The 16112-nt window shown below is 39.3% G+C and overlaps 1 protein-coding gene across 1 annotated transcript in view; it reads left to right on the top strand.

Moving 5' to 3' along the window:
* si:dkey-215k6.1 (transmembrane protein 132D) overlaps positions 1-16112 on the top strand; it is a 278691-nt gene that overhangs the window by 179705 nt on the left and 82874 nt on the right. Inside the window, exon 5 of the mRNA XM_067615492.1 lies at positions 15623-15818. Coding sequence (XP_067471593.1) covers positions 15623-15818 — 196 coding nt within the window. The remainder of the gene's footprint in view (positions 1-15622; positions 15819-16112) is intronic.

Genomic DNA, 16112 nt, shown 5'->3' on the forward strand with positions numbered 1-16112 from the left:
ACTTCAGAACTGTATTTCAGAACAGTAGTTAAATAAATGTATTTTGCTACTTTTCACCTCCGAAGCCCAGAGGTTCACACACAGGGAAGACAGACAGAGGTTTTAACAAACAAGACCACTGTGCCAGTGTCAGTGTGTTTGCCTTTAGCTGCTCAGTACTATTGATCTGTTCTCTTACATCCACTTAACTCTCACCTTGATAGCGTGCGCTGGTGTGTCACATGCACACATTTTAATGAATAGCGGAGGAGTGCCGTGTATGCAAATGTGTTTATTATGTCAAAACACACTTCAAACTAGAGCTTGACATGAAGCAATCCGTGTGTTTTTGCATGCTTGTGTGCACAATATGTATGGTGGTTGAAGTGTGTGTGTGTATGTGTGTGTATGAGAGAGAGATTCTGTGCGTGTCTACTTCGTTTCTGCAAGCTCATTCCCCCAGAGTCCCTTCTGTCCTCTCAGTGACAACCTGACTGTATTCTTGACAGCTCGGACACACACACAACCTCCCTCTTACACACACACAGATAGATTCACTCCATCGTCTTCTATGTGCTTAACAGTCAGTGTTAACAACGACATGTAAAAAGGAAAATTAAAATTTAGATTTACATTCATGTAAAGTCATTTACATTCATGTCATTTGTGTTATGTTGTCAATTAGCCTCAAACATTGCCAGTATAGCTAAAGGGGTCTTTGGAATAACACCTTGCCATATTCTTTATAAAATTGGATAAAATTTAATTTTCTCCGTTGTTTTGTTGCACCAAGCCTGTGTGTGTTTGTGTGTCCGTATATGTGTAAACCTGTAAATCGTAGCTCCAACTAATTTGGTCTCTGTTTATGCATGTTTTAACAATCTTCGTGTTGTCATATTGTTAGTATTTGCCTCATTATTTGTCTCAGTGTTTCTGTGTCTAAGAAAGAACTGGATTGTTTGTGTAAGTGTGTGAGCTGTGATATGCATGTATTTGTCTGTTATCTCAAAGCTTGTTAACACAAAGCATTTCACAATTTCTTATATTTATTTTTAGATTTGCGTGCTCAGTGGGAGACACAGCTGGAATTGAAATATCAGCGGGTTTGAATGTACATGTAGGTAGTTTGTATCTACATGTGACATGTAATACATTTTCATAGATTGGGAATGCTTAGTTGCGTGTGCGTGTGTGTGTGTGTGTGTGTGCTGAGGACAGGTAACAACAGAAGCAAAAGAAACACCACAGTAGTTTATTGTGTAGCCTTTCAATGTGGCCTGTTGAACTGGGATTTTATTAATATTTTTTATATCAATAACAGTTGTTATTGTGTTGCTGTACACTTTATGTGATACAAGTCAATCATAATGCTCCATCCATTTTTCAGAAACTCAATTAAAGGAATGGTATTTTTGCATTAACGTTTTGTTGCTTCCATCACACACAATGGGGAAAAATGATCCCAGTAGACTACATTAGCTGAGGAGCCCTGGTATTAATAACACCACAAAGCTGACCTGATCTTCAGTTGTGAACCTACAGTAAATGTCAACCTGCACCGCATTCCTCTCTTTTCTAAGCTGCATCAACAAGATAAGTCTTTTAGTATTTAGTACTTAACTCTCTTATGATGTGGTTAACTCTGATGGCTTGTCCTACAAGATAGTTTAAAATAGCAAGTGATTTTCCTCTTGCTCACTCTCTCTATCATCTATTTTTCCATTTCCCTTGACATTATAGGGTTTGGTAACCGATGGCAACCCAGATCTGACAGCCGGTCAGTGGAGGCTAAAACAGGTTAAAAAGACTCAGCGGGTGTGTGTGTGTTGAAAGGATGGATGGGTGCATGTGTGCGCATTGAGGTGTTGAAATTAAGTGTGAACGGCTGATGGACTGCCACATTGGGGTGAAATACACACACACAAGCTGATATGCACAAAAATGCCCAGAACGATATGCGCCTTTCCACACACATACACACACACGCGCATGCATGTGGTTTGGGGGTTGTCTTAAACCAAACTGACAGGGGTTGTCTGCGACGGTGTGTTGCATCTCTGCGTCCAGCTGTCACACACACGCTCTCACATACACACACACATACACACATACACACACAGAGTGAAGGTGAAGGTGGGTGATGGCTGTGACAGTGTGTTGTCGGTCTGTGGTTCCGCCTGGCGTCGTCTTGCCTTTACTTCTGTCTTTCTCTGTCTCCCTGTTGTAGCTAACACATCTCTGACAGCTTTGTGTGCATGCGTGTGTGTGTGTGTGTGTGTGTGAAAGAGAGAGAGAGAGAGAGTGTGTGTTTTTGTTTCCATGTGGTGCTCTCTTTGTTTCTCTTTATCACTTACCTTCCATATTGCGTTTTACTCTATGGTGCTTTTTTTTTTTCTCTTGTTTAATCTATCTTCATATCTATCCATTCATCTATTATCGTTGTCTCTATCAGATCTTTCTCTTTAAAACCCCCTGTGTCTCTCTCTGTGTAACACACACACACACACACTCACACCTGCTGTCAGCCACTGGCTGTGCAGGTGCTGAGGGGAAATGCTGTAAGTGACAACTTCCTCTGAGCAAAAAGAGAAAAATTGTCCCTTCTCCTTTTTCCTTGTCCTCCTCCCTTTCCATCCTTTCTTTCCTGCCTTGTATTCTCCCAGGGGATGTCTCTTCTTGCCAGCGGTGCATGTCTGCTGGTGGGTGTGTGCGTGTGTGTGTGTGTGTTTGTTCTCTATTGTCCTTTGAATTTCCCCCGAGACCACCACTTTCCTACAGTACACTTTGATAAGACAACCTGTCCTCCCTGCACTTGTACACGGCGTGAGTGAGTGTGTGTGTGTTTGTGTGTGTGTGTGTGTTAGCGTGTGTGTGTGTGTGTGTGTGTGTGTGTGCGTGCTTATAGATCGTATGTGTGTTTTTTGCAACTTTGAGGGTGACTTAAAGGAAAGAGATTTTCCTTTGGCTACCTCCTGCTTCTCCTCAGTAGGACAAAACAGCGAGGGGTCAGCAACAGGGTTCGAATTACAGAGGAGCCACAGGGAGCTTAATTCCTCTGAAAACAATTGAGGTTTTGAGGGGAAAATGGAATTCTCAATAAATATCATAATCAACCACCATGCTCGTATTTATTTCAAACTTAATTTAAACTCACTGATGAATATTGCAACACTTAAAGTCAAATTTCAAAGGGAACTCATGAGCTAAATATCTCTCGAGAAAGTAAATCTAATCAGTTTCAGTTTCAGATCAAATGCTCTGGTATTAATCTGGTGTGTCTATGTGTGTGTATGTGGCATATATTGGATTCGGCAAGAAGCCTGGTTAACTGAGACTTTTTTAAAAATCTTTATTTAATCAGGCAGTCTCATTGAGATTAAGATCTCTTTTCCAAGAGAGAGTTGAGAACAAGAAACATTCATAAGACAAGAACACAATCAGCAAACAGAAACAACACAACGACACGATAAACGAGGAATTAATTAAAAAAAACAGTTACTAGAATCATAAAAAACATCAGGTTTACAATCTCCAAGAGGAATGTAAGACTCAAGTTTGAGGGCAGTGTGCAGTTCATTTCATTTTAAAGGTGCATAATACCTGAAACCAGTTCTGTCAACATTAGTGTGTACCTGAGGGATATCTAATTTAAAGTTATTACTGGATTGTGTACTGTAGTTACTAGATTTAAATGAGAGAAGAGATGTGAAGTAGTTTGGAACTTCAACAGTAGAGCTTTATAGATGAATAACATGAGATGGCTGTTTCTTCTTGACTCTAGAGTCCACTCAACCTTGTGATACAGAGAATAATGATGAGTATCACTTGTGATAAAGCGTAATGCACTATGCTATAGTACAGGTTTGCTGAAGTGTTGATATGGTTGCATGACAATACAGAATATCTCCATAGTCAAGGACAGACATGAAGGTTGACTGCCCAATAGTTTTACAGTTGGAAGAAGACAGATCCTTTGATTCTATACAAGAATCTTAGTTGGATTTTTAATTTTTTAGTCAAGTGTTGAATATGAATCTTGAATGAAAGTCTGCTGTCAAGCCAAATTCCTAAGTATTTGTATGACTCAGCAAGAGTAATATGGGTACCATTTAAAGTTTTAATGGCAGGATAGTGAGAGTCACTGGTGAAGGTGGAAAATACCATGTACTTGGTCTTTTCTGCATTTGAAATCAGTCTGTGATTAAGGAGTTATAATAAGCATCAAAGGCTGAGGCATATTAAATTGTATCATCTGCAAAAAAGCGGACATTGAAATATTGATTAGGAAGAATTATGTCATTTATTATTTTAAGAAAAATGTTATTTATAATATAAACCGCAATGGACCAAGGATAGACCCCTGTGGCAACCCATTTCTGATGGTAAGATGACTTGACTGAGTTCCATCAGCAACAACAGTCCGAGTTCTCTCTGTAAGGTAAGACTGGAACCAATTAAACATGGCTTCATCTAGACCTATAGAGTGTAGCTTATAGTGTACTGTAGGATTTTATGATCAACGGTATCAAGTGACTTTGAGAGGTCAATGAAAAGAGCAGCACAAAATTGTTTTTTATCCAGGGAGGAGGTAATGTTATCAATGACTGAAACTGCAGCTGTTATTGTGCGGTGACCTGGGAGAAAACCAGACTGTTGTGGCTGTCGTAAGTTTAGTGAATCAATAAAGGCGTGTAGCTCTAAATTGACCAATGGTTCTGGGATCTTTGCTAAAAAAGGAAGTTTAGATATTGGACAGTAGTTGTTTAGATCGGAGACATCACCACTTTTGTGTAAGAGCACTATTAAGGTGCTTTTCCACAAAGCTGTAAACATGCCTGTTAAAAAGTTAAAAATATATGCTAAATATGGACAGATTATGGGGGAACTTAGATGAAGATATAAATCAAGATTATCTGCACCAGTATTTTTGCATGCTTTTAATCTAAGCAGAGCTTTGTAAACATATGCACTGCTTATCAAACTAAAAATAAAATTGCAGTCAGAAGAAGATGGGGCATTGGGGACTCCCTGTGCTGGACAGATATGGTAATTGTCTACAGTTGAATCTGCAGACACATTAAATAAAAGACCAGAGGAGAGGAAATGGTGATTAAAAAATTTGACAATGTATGATCTATTGGAAATATGACCAGATACTTGTTTGATTTGTGGATGGAGATGTGACCATGATGTGACTCTCAGGCAGAGAGAGCTGACTGATAATAATTTGATTTAGCCTTCCTAATCATGCTGGTGCAGATGTTTCTTTGTTGCCTAAAGGTTAACCCGTCCTGAGGGGTGCGACTGGATCTAGCCTTGGACCAGGCTTTGTCTCTGTTGTGGGTGGCATTGGAGAGTTGTGGGGAGAACCAAGGCCTCTATATGTTCTCTACTTGACTTCATCATTCAAGCAATGATGTGTGTGTGTGTGTGTGTGTGTGTGTGTGTGTGTGTGTGTGCGTGCAGGGAAACATTCAAATACTATGTGTGTCTCTTATTACAGCTGTGACAGAGAGATGGACGGGTCCTCTACGGCAAGGCCACTGGAGGTGTCTAAGTGTGTGTGTGTGTGTGTGTGTGTGTGTGTGTGTGTGTGTGTGTGCCAGCCATTTGTTACATGGTCAGAACGGAAAGGAGACTCTGCACATTGACCCAGGGGGCAGCTCAAGGGCTAACACACACACACAAACACACATACACATACTCATTTTATAAGCTTCTCTTTATATGTGGATATATTTGTGCATTCATTTATTTGTCTTTTCAGTTTTTTTTTGTCTCTGAGTAAGTGCCTTTGTCACTATGTGTATATATTTCAACATGACACAACATTAGCATATACAGCATAGACTGTATATAAAGATGGACGTAGCCGGGTGTGACATCACCCAATGGTTGTTTTTTTTTTTTTTTTTGTTTTATTTTTTTTTTTTTTGACTGATTTGATTTATTGATTGGGACAGTGTGCAGTTTTAAACATTAAAGATGAACTGCACCGGAGTTAGCTTGAAGCTAATTTGCATCCGTAGTCCCCCACAATCAAAACATGCAATAGCACAACAACAAACAGTACAAAGCAAAAAAAAAAACCCAAAACAAACAAACAAAAAAAACACACCATACAAAATACAAAGCTACACACAACAGCACATCACATACACCCACAATGTCAATTAAAAATTAATAATGTAAACTAGACTCAGTGGTTACACAGCTGGTTCATCTTTAGTTGATGTTTTAATTTGGCCTTGAATGTATTGATAGAACTACAGTTCTTCATATCATCAGGTAGGGTATTCCACTAAGTTGTGGCTTTTGCAGAGAAAGCTGACTGCCCAAATGCAGTGCGACGACATGGTATGGTACAATCTTGTATAGAGGATATTCTGGAGGAGAACTTACTGAGCGAGTGTACTCAAAGTCACATAGTGGAGGTGGGGCCAAACCATTTAAAATTTTATAAACTGGGCACAAATTTGAGAATAATCTATAACTGTCAAAGCTCAGTAAATTGTATTTCTCCAGTACCCTACAGTGATGGAAATGCATTAGCTTTTTGTCCAGAGTTTTTAGAGTTTAGTTTCAGAGTTTGTATAAAACTTTGTCACTATGTGTATGTAGTTCAACATGACACAACATTAGCATATACAGCATAGACTGTATATAAAGATGGACGTAGCCAGGTGTGACATCACCCAATGGTTTGCATTGGGAGTTTGAAGCCCAGAGTTTCAGCTTATGGTCAGCGTCATCCGTTTGGGGTGAGTCTTGAAACGCAGCCCGCTACCTCAGACCAAAGCGAATGCTAGCTTACTGGAAACACAGAGCATGTTAGCATGCTAACATTTGCTTAATATCACTAAACACAAAGTTCAACTGAGGATGATGTTAATGTAATTTATTTTGCATTAGTCATAAACCAACATATTGGACAAATGTTGACCTGATGATGGACCTGGATGAACATTTAGGGAATATTGTTACAATTCATACTGAGGGGGACATGAATGTTAGTATCAAATGTCATGGCAATGTATACAATGGTTCTCGAGACATTTCATCCATAAATATGAACCTCGTGGTGGTGCTAGAGAGAAAAAAGAGGAAAATCAGGGGATCGCCAGTCATTTCGATATGTCGTCTAGGAACCATGGATGTCCATGGAAAATTTTGTGCCAATCCATCCAGAAAATGTCGAAATATTTCCATGGATAAAAGAGAATTTTTGACCTGCTGATGATGCTAGATGAAAAGTGAGGAAATCACCAAAGTCATTAAAATTTATCCTGTGGCGATCATGAATGTCTGTACAAAGTTTAATAACAATGTATTTAATAGTTATTGAGCTATTTCAGTCTAGACTAAAGTGTTGGACTGACCGACCTTCAGTGTGGCTAAAAATCCAGAGAAATTGATGGATAAATGGATTGACAGACACACAGATGTAGAGACAGAAAAAAAGAAAGGTGACTAAGAATGAGCAAAGAACAGGTTCAGTGAGGCTGCAAACACGATTTTATCTCAGTTGACCCAGCCTGGAAACTAAATTGTTTAATTGATGGCTAAATAGATAAACAGAAAAAAAGAGAGTTAATCATCTCTGCTAATCAGCTCAGAGACTCCAGAAGGGCCAAACCAGTTACACATGAGTGTAAGAAGTGAGTCCAGCAAGCACGTCTCACAAGACACTCGCTGCTGCCTGGAGTGTATCTTTTTATCTGGGCTTATAAATTAAGCTAGGTCAGCCTCCCATAGGCAGAGAAACATTCAATATAGAAAAGATGTGTCTCTCTATCTGTCTGTCTCATTGTGTATAAAGTTATCTATATCAATTATCTAGCAACACAGGTGAGTCAGGAAAAAAAGTCCACAACTTCGGAGTTATTGTGTATTGTGTAATGGATAGCTGTAATTTGTGTTTTATGGTTCAACCACTTTCCTTCATTCTGCCCTGTGTACTTTTACCTCAGGTAGCATTTTCCAAACATACCCAGGATCCCTTTCTATATACATCCCCCAAATTAAAGATGCAAGTGATTTGTTTCATACATTTGCTTTTTTTTTCGGGAAGAAAAAAAAAACAAAAACATCTCAAATACCAGCACACAGGTCAGTTAAATTGCTATTTCAGTCCCTCTCCTGTGCTCCGCTGTCATATCCACCTGCTCCTCCTGGAGTTGGGGGTGTTTACCAGAGATAAAGCTGAGATACAAACACATGCAAAGTGCTCCCAAGGGAACACTTCATGAACACTTATTGTAAAATTTTAATTTCTAAAGTTAAAGCTAAAGCGTAATAAAAACAAAAACTACAAATACTGGGCCCTCTGCACATCCCCAGTGTATAGATTGCCAGCCAACTAGGTTATGAACTTTAATGTGTATGATTGTGGTAGTATTGTTGTCTTGAATTCAGGCACAACATCAGGCATAATGACTCTCAAGAGAGAAATATTTGGTCTTTGATTCACATTCACTTGAGAATTGATGACACCTAATCAGATACTGGATTGGCATTTTTAAAACTAAGTATTACAAATATAAAATCATGAAGTAATTGATTAAATTACTTTACTCTGAAACCTCATGGTATAAAATTAAATCCTAAACTGATTTTGTGAAACTCTGTTCTTCCAAAGCAGCTGCAAGATTCCCTCCACTGACATATTTTTCCAGTTTGAAATCAAAGAACAATCCAACGAGCGTTTCCATCAACCATAGATGGTTAGATAGGTAAGGTAGCTTGGTAAAAAGACAGATATAGTGTGTAGACATGATGGATAGGTAGTGCAAAGCGCAAAACCAGACTGACATACCAGAACACCTACTGTACATATGAAATGCTTTAAGGTTGGAACATACATCTCTGTGTCATTCAGAGAGAGTTAATGCGTCTGCTTCTTTTATACCTGTGTTCAATGCCTTTTTTCCTTTTTGAACCCTTCTGTGCGTACACCCACAGAGACATGTGTCCAGCCTTAACACATGTATGCTGTGTCTGCTGTTGTTCAAGGTTTCACTGTTCTCAGACACTCAAGTCTACATCTGTAGTTCTGTACATACCATTTGCTAAACCTCTGGATTACACAACATTAAATTGCAAACAATTGGTTCAGTTTCAGTTCATTTTTTCTATTTCTCTCTCATCCTCCCTTCTCTAATGTCCCCTTCTCAAATTCCTTTTCTAGATTAGTTGGGTAGTTAGTTGACTACCTAAATGTCATTAAAAAATCATAACATTGAATTAAATTCTTACCGATAATAGAAATGCTTATTGCTGGGTCGTGAAACCAGGTCAGATGACACATGCTGACCCACTCAGACCGACGCTGTAAACCTGCATCACTGTGTCAGTAACAGGGATAACAGCTGAAGGTCAGTATTGCCTGAAGGAAAATGCACTCAGAGATGGTGAGAGAGTGTGAATTTCTACAGCAGTTTTGTTGGTTTTGAGTGTTGGAGAACAATGTTATGGTGTATGTGTGTGTGTTTGTGTGTGTGTGTGTGTGTGCGTGCGCGCATGTGAGTGCGTGTACACGTATGCACTAGAGGACAGTGTAATATTGTTTTGGAGCCTTGTGGTTGGGACGGAGCTAACACCTGAATGAACCTGTCACTGCAGACACATTGCTTTTTCAGCTCCAGCGATTACACTGCACCCAAACACACTCAACATTTTCTGGATGGTTTTTTTATGTGTGTGTGTGAGAGAGAGAGAGAGAAAGAGAGAGAAGGAGAGGAGTGCGTTGCTTGTGCATTGCATTGCATATGTGCATGAGTCTGTGAGTGTGAGAGAGACAGGAACAAAGAGCGAAAGTGACAGGGCATTGTGTCTTTGCGTGTATGTGTCTAAACCTCTGCTGTATTTTAGGTTTCTCCCTGGAAAATATGAAATTGGGCAACTGCTTCGTCCTCTGAGGATAAGCAACAAAGTCTTATTGATGGATACAAACAAAAGCATACATACTCAGGGCATGGTGGACCACACCAAAAAAAAAGATCTCATTGATTCAGATGAAAAAGAATATTACTTAAATTTCTTTTTGCTACTTTGTAGTATCACATAGATTCTACTCGTTAGTGTGTCTGTCAGCAAGGCACTTATCCCTCAGTTTATATTACAAGGTATATCATTGCACAGGGCAGCCCCCAGCTGTTAATACATATCACCAAGTGAGTGTTTCAGTGTTTCAGAAAAAGAATGAGCACATCTTCCAAAAAAATGTGTGTAAAAACAAAGAGACAAATAAATGATAAAGTTTTACAGTGAATTCAGGTGAGGATTTGCTTTTTTTTCTTAATTTTTGTTGAGCACTTGGATGTGACCTGTCAGATGAGGGGGATGGTCGGACTGACAAAGAAAAAGAGTAATGCTTGTTGTAGAAATACAGCTTACATAAACCATCAACTTATGCTGTGTTCATTTCATATTAGTGTCAACATCCAAGTCGTTACGTCTGGGAAACATGAATATCTCATGTCAGCCAAAGTCCTTCATTCAATGAAATTAAACCCAAATTTAATGGATATAGTGTTATATTGTCAATACACAGTATTTTTAACTCTGCAATCATACAACCGTTTCAAATTGGCTGATGACATGAACGTTTGCAAATCCTAAACATGAGTATCTTTCCAATCTCTACCATCCATCCCATATGATGTCAACGTATCATAAAGAATCCCCAGACTTATGACTTTTGCTCACCGAGCTTACCAACCACAGAATACTGCTGTAGAGTCCTGCTACCCAAATCCTGAACCTTTGTTGAAGTAGTCAGGCTTGGGTCAGGTTCAAGCCATTTTGTTTAAAAATTCAGGCTTGGGTTGAGTTTGGAATGCTTGTTTTCAATTAAGGAATTGCTCACGCTCTCCCTCTGTCTCTCAGCCTGGCTCATGCCACACATTATGCTCCAGTTAGTAATGCCTGTACTTTCTGCGAACATTATGAACCGAGAAGTAAAGCTGCATGTCATAGCAATGGTAGGAGACACCACTGGAGGAGTTAAGCGGATGGCCCAGACGAAGCATATAAAGAAAAAAAGAATAGGTCCAAGGATCGACCCTTGTGGAACCCCATATAAGAGTGGAGCAGAGGAAGACACCTAATTGTTAATGTGAACATTGAAATGTCTGTCAGACCAGTATGAGGAAAACCATTTGAGTGCAGTATCAGAGATACCAACCTATTTCTGTAGTCTATCAATTAAAATGATAGAAGTTAAGTTAAGTAAAACCAAAATGGTATATTCACCTTTATCTGCACGCATAAGAATGGCATTAGTTGTGCTGTTTCAGTGTTTTCAGCAGAAGCCAGATTGAAATTTATCGAAGACAGTGTTCCTGAACCCGTTGGAGAAGCTGGTGAGCAACAACTTTTTCAAGAATTTTTGAAATGAAGGGAAGTTTGGAAATCTAAACCATTGGTATCGAGAGATGTTTTTTTTGAGGAGAGGTAAGACACTGGCTGTCTTGAAATAGTCACGTATGCAGCCAGAGGAGAGACATTGATTGACAATAGAGAGAAGGCAGAAGGCCATGACTGGTAGGACCGCTTTAAGAAATATGGATGGATATATCAGCAGGGCAGGACGATGGACGGATATGAGAAACTATATCAACGAGATCTTGCATGGAAATAGGGTTGAACTCAGACAGCAGAACAGGGCAGGTAACTCAAACAGAGTGATAAACTCCAAGGTTGAAATTTGATATGAGACCATTGGTCTTGTCAACAAAGATATTTAGAAACTTATCACAGTCATCAGAGGTGGCAGGAAATCCAGAATGAGCAGGATTGAGAAGTTGGTTAATAGTATCAAACAAAAACCAAGGGTTATGCTTGTTATTATTAATTAGGCCAAAGAAATATGCCGCTCTTGCATCCTTGACGAGCTGATTGAGCGTGATTAATAGCTCCTTCATGTGAAGGTAGTGAACATGGAGGTTTAATTTTTTTTTTCCATTTACGCTCAGCCTTTTTATAATCTCTTCTGGTGTCGAATGGAATCTTCTATCCAAGGGGACGGATTTGGGGCTAGTCTGATCTTATTTGGAGCAACGGTATCAACAGCTAAGGAGTACGAATCATTAAACCAGTTAATGGAGTCATTAATATCGGAAAATTTAGGAATGGACATATCAGAGAAGAGAGCTGAAAACCTAGCTTGCAGAATGCTCGTTAAAGATGCAAGACTGTATGATTTGTTTCTGAGAAGTCAACACTGACTGTAGAACCGTATCAAAAATTATACATTTGTGATCAGAAACTAAATTAGACATTTGCAGTGAGTACAGAATCTGGGGAGGATTTCAAAGAGGACAAGACAGGCAGACAGATGCAGACAGAAAGAAAAGCAAGCATGATGGAGGGATCTGGAAGAGGTCAAGGGGAGCTGACATCCATCAGTTTTCTCTCCTTAATCTATCTGTGTAACACATCGCTCACCCCATCTCCCTAGACACACACACACAGACACACCAGGTATCACATACCCTCAGCAATTGGCTCTGTCATGATCTTTAACCCCCTATATCTAGGTGTGTGTGTGTGTGTGTGTATGTGTGTGTGTGTAAGACAGAGCTATGAAACGTGAAAATCAATTTACAGCTGCTTACCTTCTTTCTTTCTAATTCATGTTTCACTAGCCGCTGGACGTGTGTGTGTGTGTGTGTGTGTAGGGTTGAGAGAGAGTGTCAGTGACAGAGAGAAAAAAAATGCAGACTTACAGTCCAAGAGATTTTGAAGTTGCTAAACCACATCTAAATTATTTTTGGTGCACCTTTCTTGACACCATAAAAGAGTCAACTGTGGTTTAGAAAGTTGTATTTAGAAAAACCCACCTGAGAGACCTTTTGTTTGTACTGTAGGTATATTTCACTGCTATCTTCACCTCGGAAAATGTACTGTCACATTTCAGATAGTGTTTTTATTTAAGATCTGCTGTGTTCCTTTTGCTCTGGCTCCAACAGCTTAAACCAGCACAAGCACAGCATTTTATTGCACTGTGTGGACTTTTTTTTTTTTTTGTGGACTTTTACTCACTCATTCATTCTGAATCGGACCACACACACGCGCACCAACCCTAATTATAACATAGTTGGTCTAGAAGGAGGGGATGCAAAGAATTCCTGTAGGGATAAATGATACCACAGTATGTGATTCACACTAGCAGCAGATAGTATCGGGATGTCTGACAGGCAGAGAGGCAAAGCAGGTAATGACAGTCTATAAAGTTGTGAGGGCATGATGTGCAGCTGGAATCCAAGCTGTCAAAATGACAGGCACATTTTGTACATAGGAAATAGGAATTTGAATAGAGAGGAATAACTGAGGAAAAGATTTCTTTTTAAGTTGTAGTAGTTTACTATGTAGGAATAAAGGATTGAATCTAACAGTGGTTATCTTAACTTTTTAATGACACCGAGTTGTATGGTTATTTAAAGGGGACAGACAATATTAAACATTAATAAACATTTCCAGATCTATGTTTTTATTTTGGAGCTCTACTGGAATATCTTTGCTTGATTTGCTCCTTATTTATTTTATACTGGTCCTTTATGCAACCCTTCAGTTCAGCCTCTGTCTGAAACAGGCTGTTTTAGCTCACATCTCTTTAAGGCCCCCCTCTGGATGAGCCCACTTTGTTCTGACTGGTTAACTTCTGGAAGCTTCCGAAGGCTACGTAAACAAGCTGTAGTTGTGGGATTTCAATTATTTTTCTTGTTCTTTACTCAAAATGGCAACTTCTCAACTACATCCGTATATGTTCCAGCCTTAATCAGATCCGGAATAAGAGTGGGCACCGCTAACAACCTAAGCAACAAAGATTTTACGGAACAGACGGCCGTTTATGGATATCCACGGCAAGCTGATGTCATCTCATTGTGAATGTCCATAAATGGCCGTCCATTCCGTAATAACAAACAAAAAATAACCAAACGTTACAAACTAAGCATTCAGGGCAGGCAGATACCCGGGCTTTTGTCTTATAGAAAACATTTCACATATGTTCATTTCAAGTTTTGGAACTTTGACCATGTTTAATATAAACATCTGACATCATAACAGTATAAAAAGAACAGAAAATCACAAAAAGCACAATTTGCACAAGATGGTGCTTCTTGGAATAACCGACACGAGTGGGTATCCAGATGTCTCCAGTCCAAGCAATTCCAAGTGTACCGTTTTACATTATAAAAACTATAGCTACTACTGACACTAGCAAGGTGTGCTTTTCAAAAATCCTGTAACAGTTACTAAATTTGCTTTATGAATTTTGTGTTACTTTTAAGTGATTTAAAAAAGTTCACCTTAACAAGTCAGGGTGCTTCATAATAATGTAGTGCATCTGATAACAAAAATAAAGTACAGCTTTAGCCGGTGTTAGCAATGCAACTGGTCTGTGTCAAAGTCAAATAGTCAAAGTCAGCATAGTAAAAATAACAATATTTATACACACACACACACCAACACAGAGAAAGAGACATGGGAGAGAGAGAGAGAGAGACTTGCCCGGGCTTTGTGGAGCAGGCATAAAGCACTATAGCTTCCATTCATTAAGCTGTAAAACGTGTCATTATTTTTGGATTGGATGATTTGACTGTTTCTCTCCCACGCCCACTTACACAAACACACACATAAACACACACACACACACACATACACACACTAAGCACGCATGGATAGTGTGATTGCACATACTTAGCAGTCCTCAAGGCAGGGGCACTTATTATTATCACTTCCATCTCCAGGATCCTCAGAATCATCCTCATCATTATTATCATCGCTGTCAATATAGATATAAACTACAGATCCTTTCAGCTAGATTATGACTGGCTCAAGGGCACAAAGGCACTTGTTTAAGAAAGTTTGGAAAGCATTTACAAGGCACATGCCACCCTGCTGAAATGGTGACAACCTTTTATTTCTCTCACCTTTCACCTATCACCTTTCTTCGCCAATGTGTCATGCTCATTTACTAAATTTATATACAGAGAGAATTTTACTGTTACACTGGTTACTCACATTCCCTGGACTCACACTGCTTTAAAAAAAGACATCTCTTATCTTACAATTGACTGTCTCTCTCTTGTATTAAAGGTAATCTACCATTATCAGTGACAGAGCATTGTTCAATCATGTCTAAGTGGACATGAAATTTGTGTTGACCCAAGTGAAACCTTGAAGTGTATTCTGGGTCATCATGGCTATTGCCACTTCTTTTACATTATTTGTCATGCCTTAAAATGTGGTCTGTCTCTTTCAGACTTCAGGTGAAGTTGTCTAGGAGCCATTTTAATGTTGTCTGATCGGCCATGGTGGCCATCACCGCTCATACGCGTTAAAGCTTATTTATTCCAAACAAAAAACTGTATCTATTAAACATCACTTCCTTTGTGCCAGAAGATGATTATATGGACAAAAAACAGACAGAAAAAAACAACAAAAAAAACATATGAAACTGTGGAAGAAAATATGTCAGATTTCATTAAGTAGGTGTAAATAATAGGGTCACTTTATTATATTAAGTGCCTATAAAAAGTTGCATAATGGACATTTTTACATGACAATTACCATATCGAAAATCACCATTGTTTCAGTTCAAAACCTGACTTTGCCCTACCTGTCTTTGTCTCTCTAGATTGGATAATCCATCATACGAGGTGATGCAGTTGGACTTTGAGGTCGATAACGTGATCAACCTGGTTCCAACCCAGACTCTGCACTGGAACGTTGAGTACCCAGCTGGCATGCAGACGACTTCTAGGCAAACAGAGAAAGTCTCACACCTCTACATCAGCAACGCCGATATACAGGGCATCGTACCGCTGGCTGAGGTAAGGAATGACTTGATAGATGAGCACAGATACAGATATCTCATGCATATTGACATACCCAGCAAAACACATCTTTATGCTCAGATAGACTCCATTTTCTCCCTCAATTTCCCTCCTCCAACCCTCTAGCCAACACACCCAGCCCATCCCCTTCCTCCAGGGTGATCAAAGCTGTAAAGGTCAACTTGTTTACCCCCTCCTGTTGCTACAAGCCTCCTGGTCACACACACACACACACACACACAGCAGGTTTCACCCTCACAGGTTTCAAAATGACAAGCTGCCTCACAAATA

The sequence above is a fragment of the Thunnus thynnus genome, chromosome 2 (assembly GCF_963924715.1).
Source record: "Thunnus thynnus chromosome 2, fThuThy2.1, whole genome shotgun sequence".
In the NCBI taxonomy this organism is placed as follows: Eukaryota; Metazoa; Chordata; class Actinopteri; order Scombriformes; family Scombridae; genus Thunnus; species Thunnus thynnus.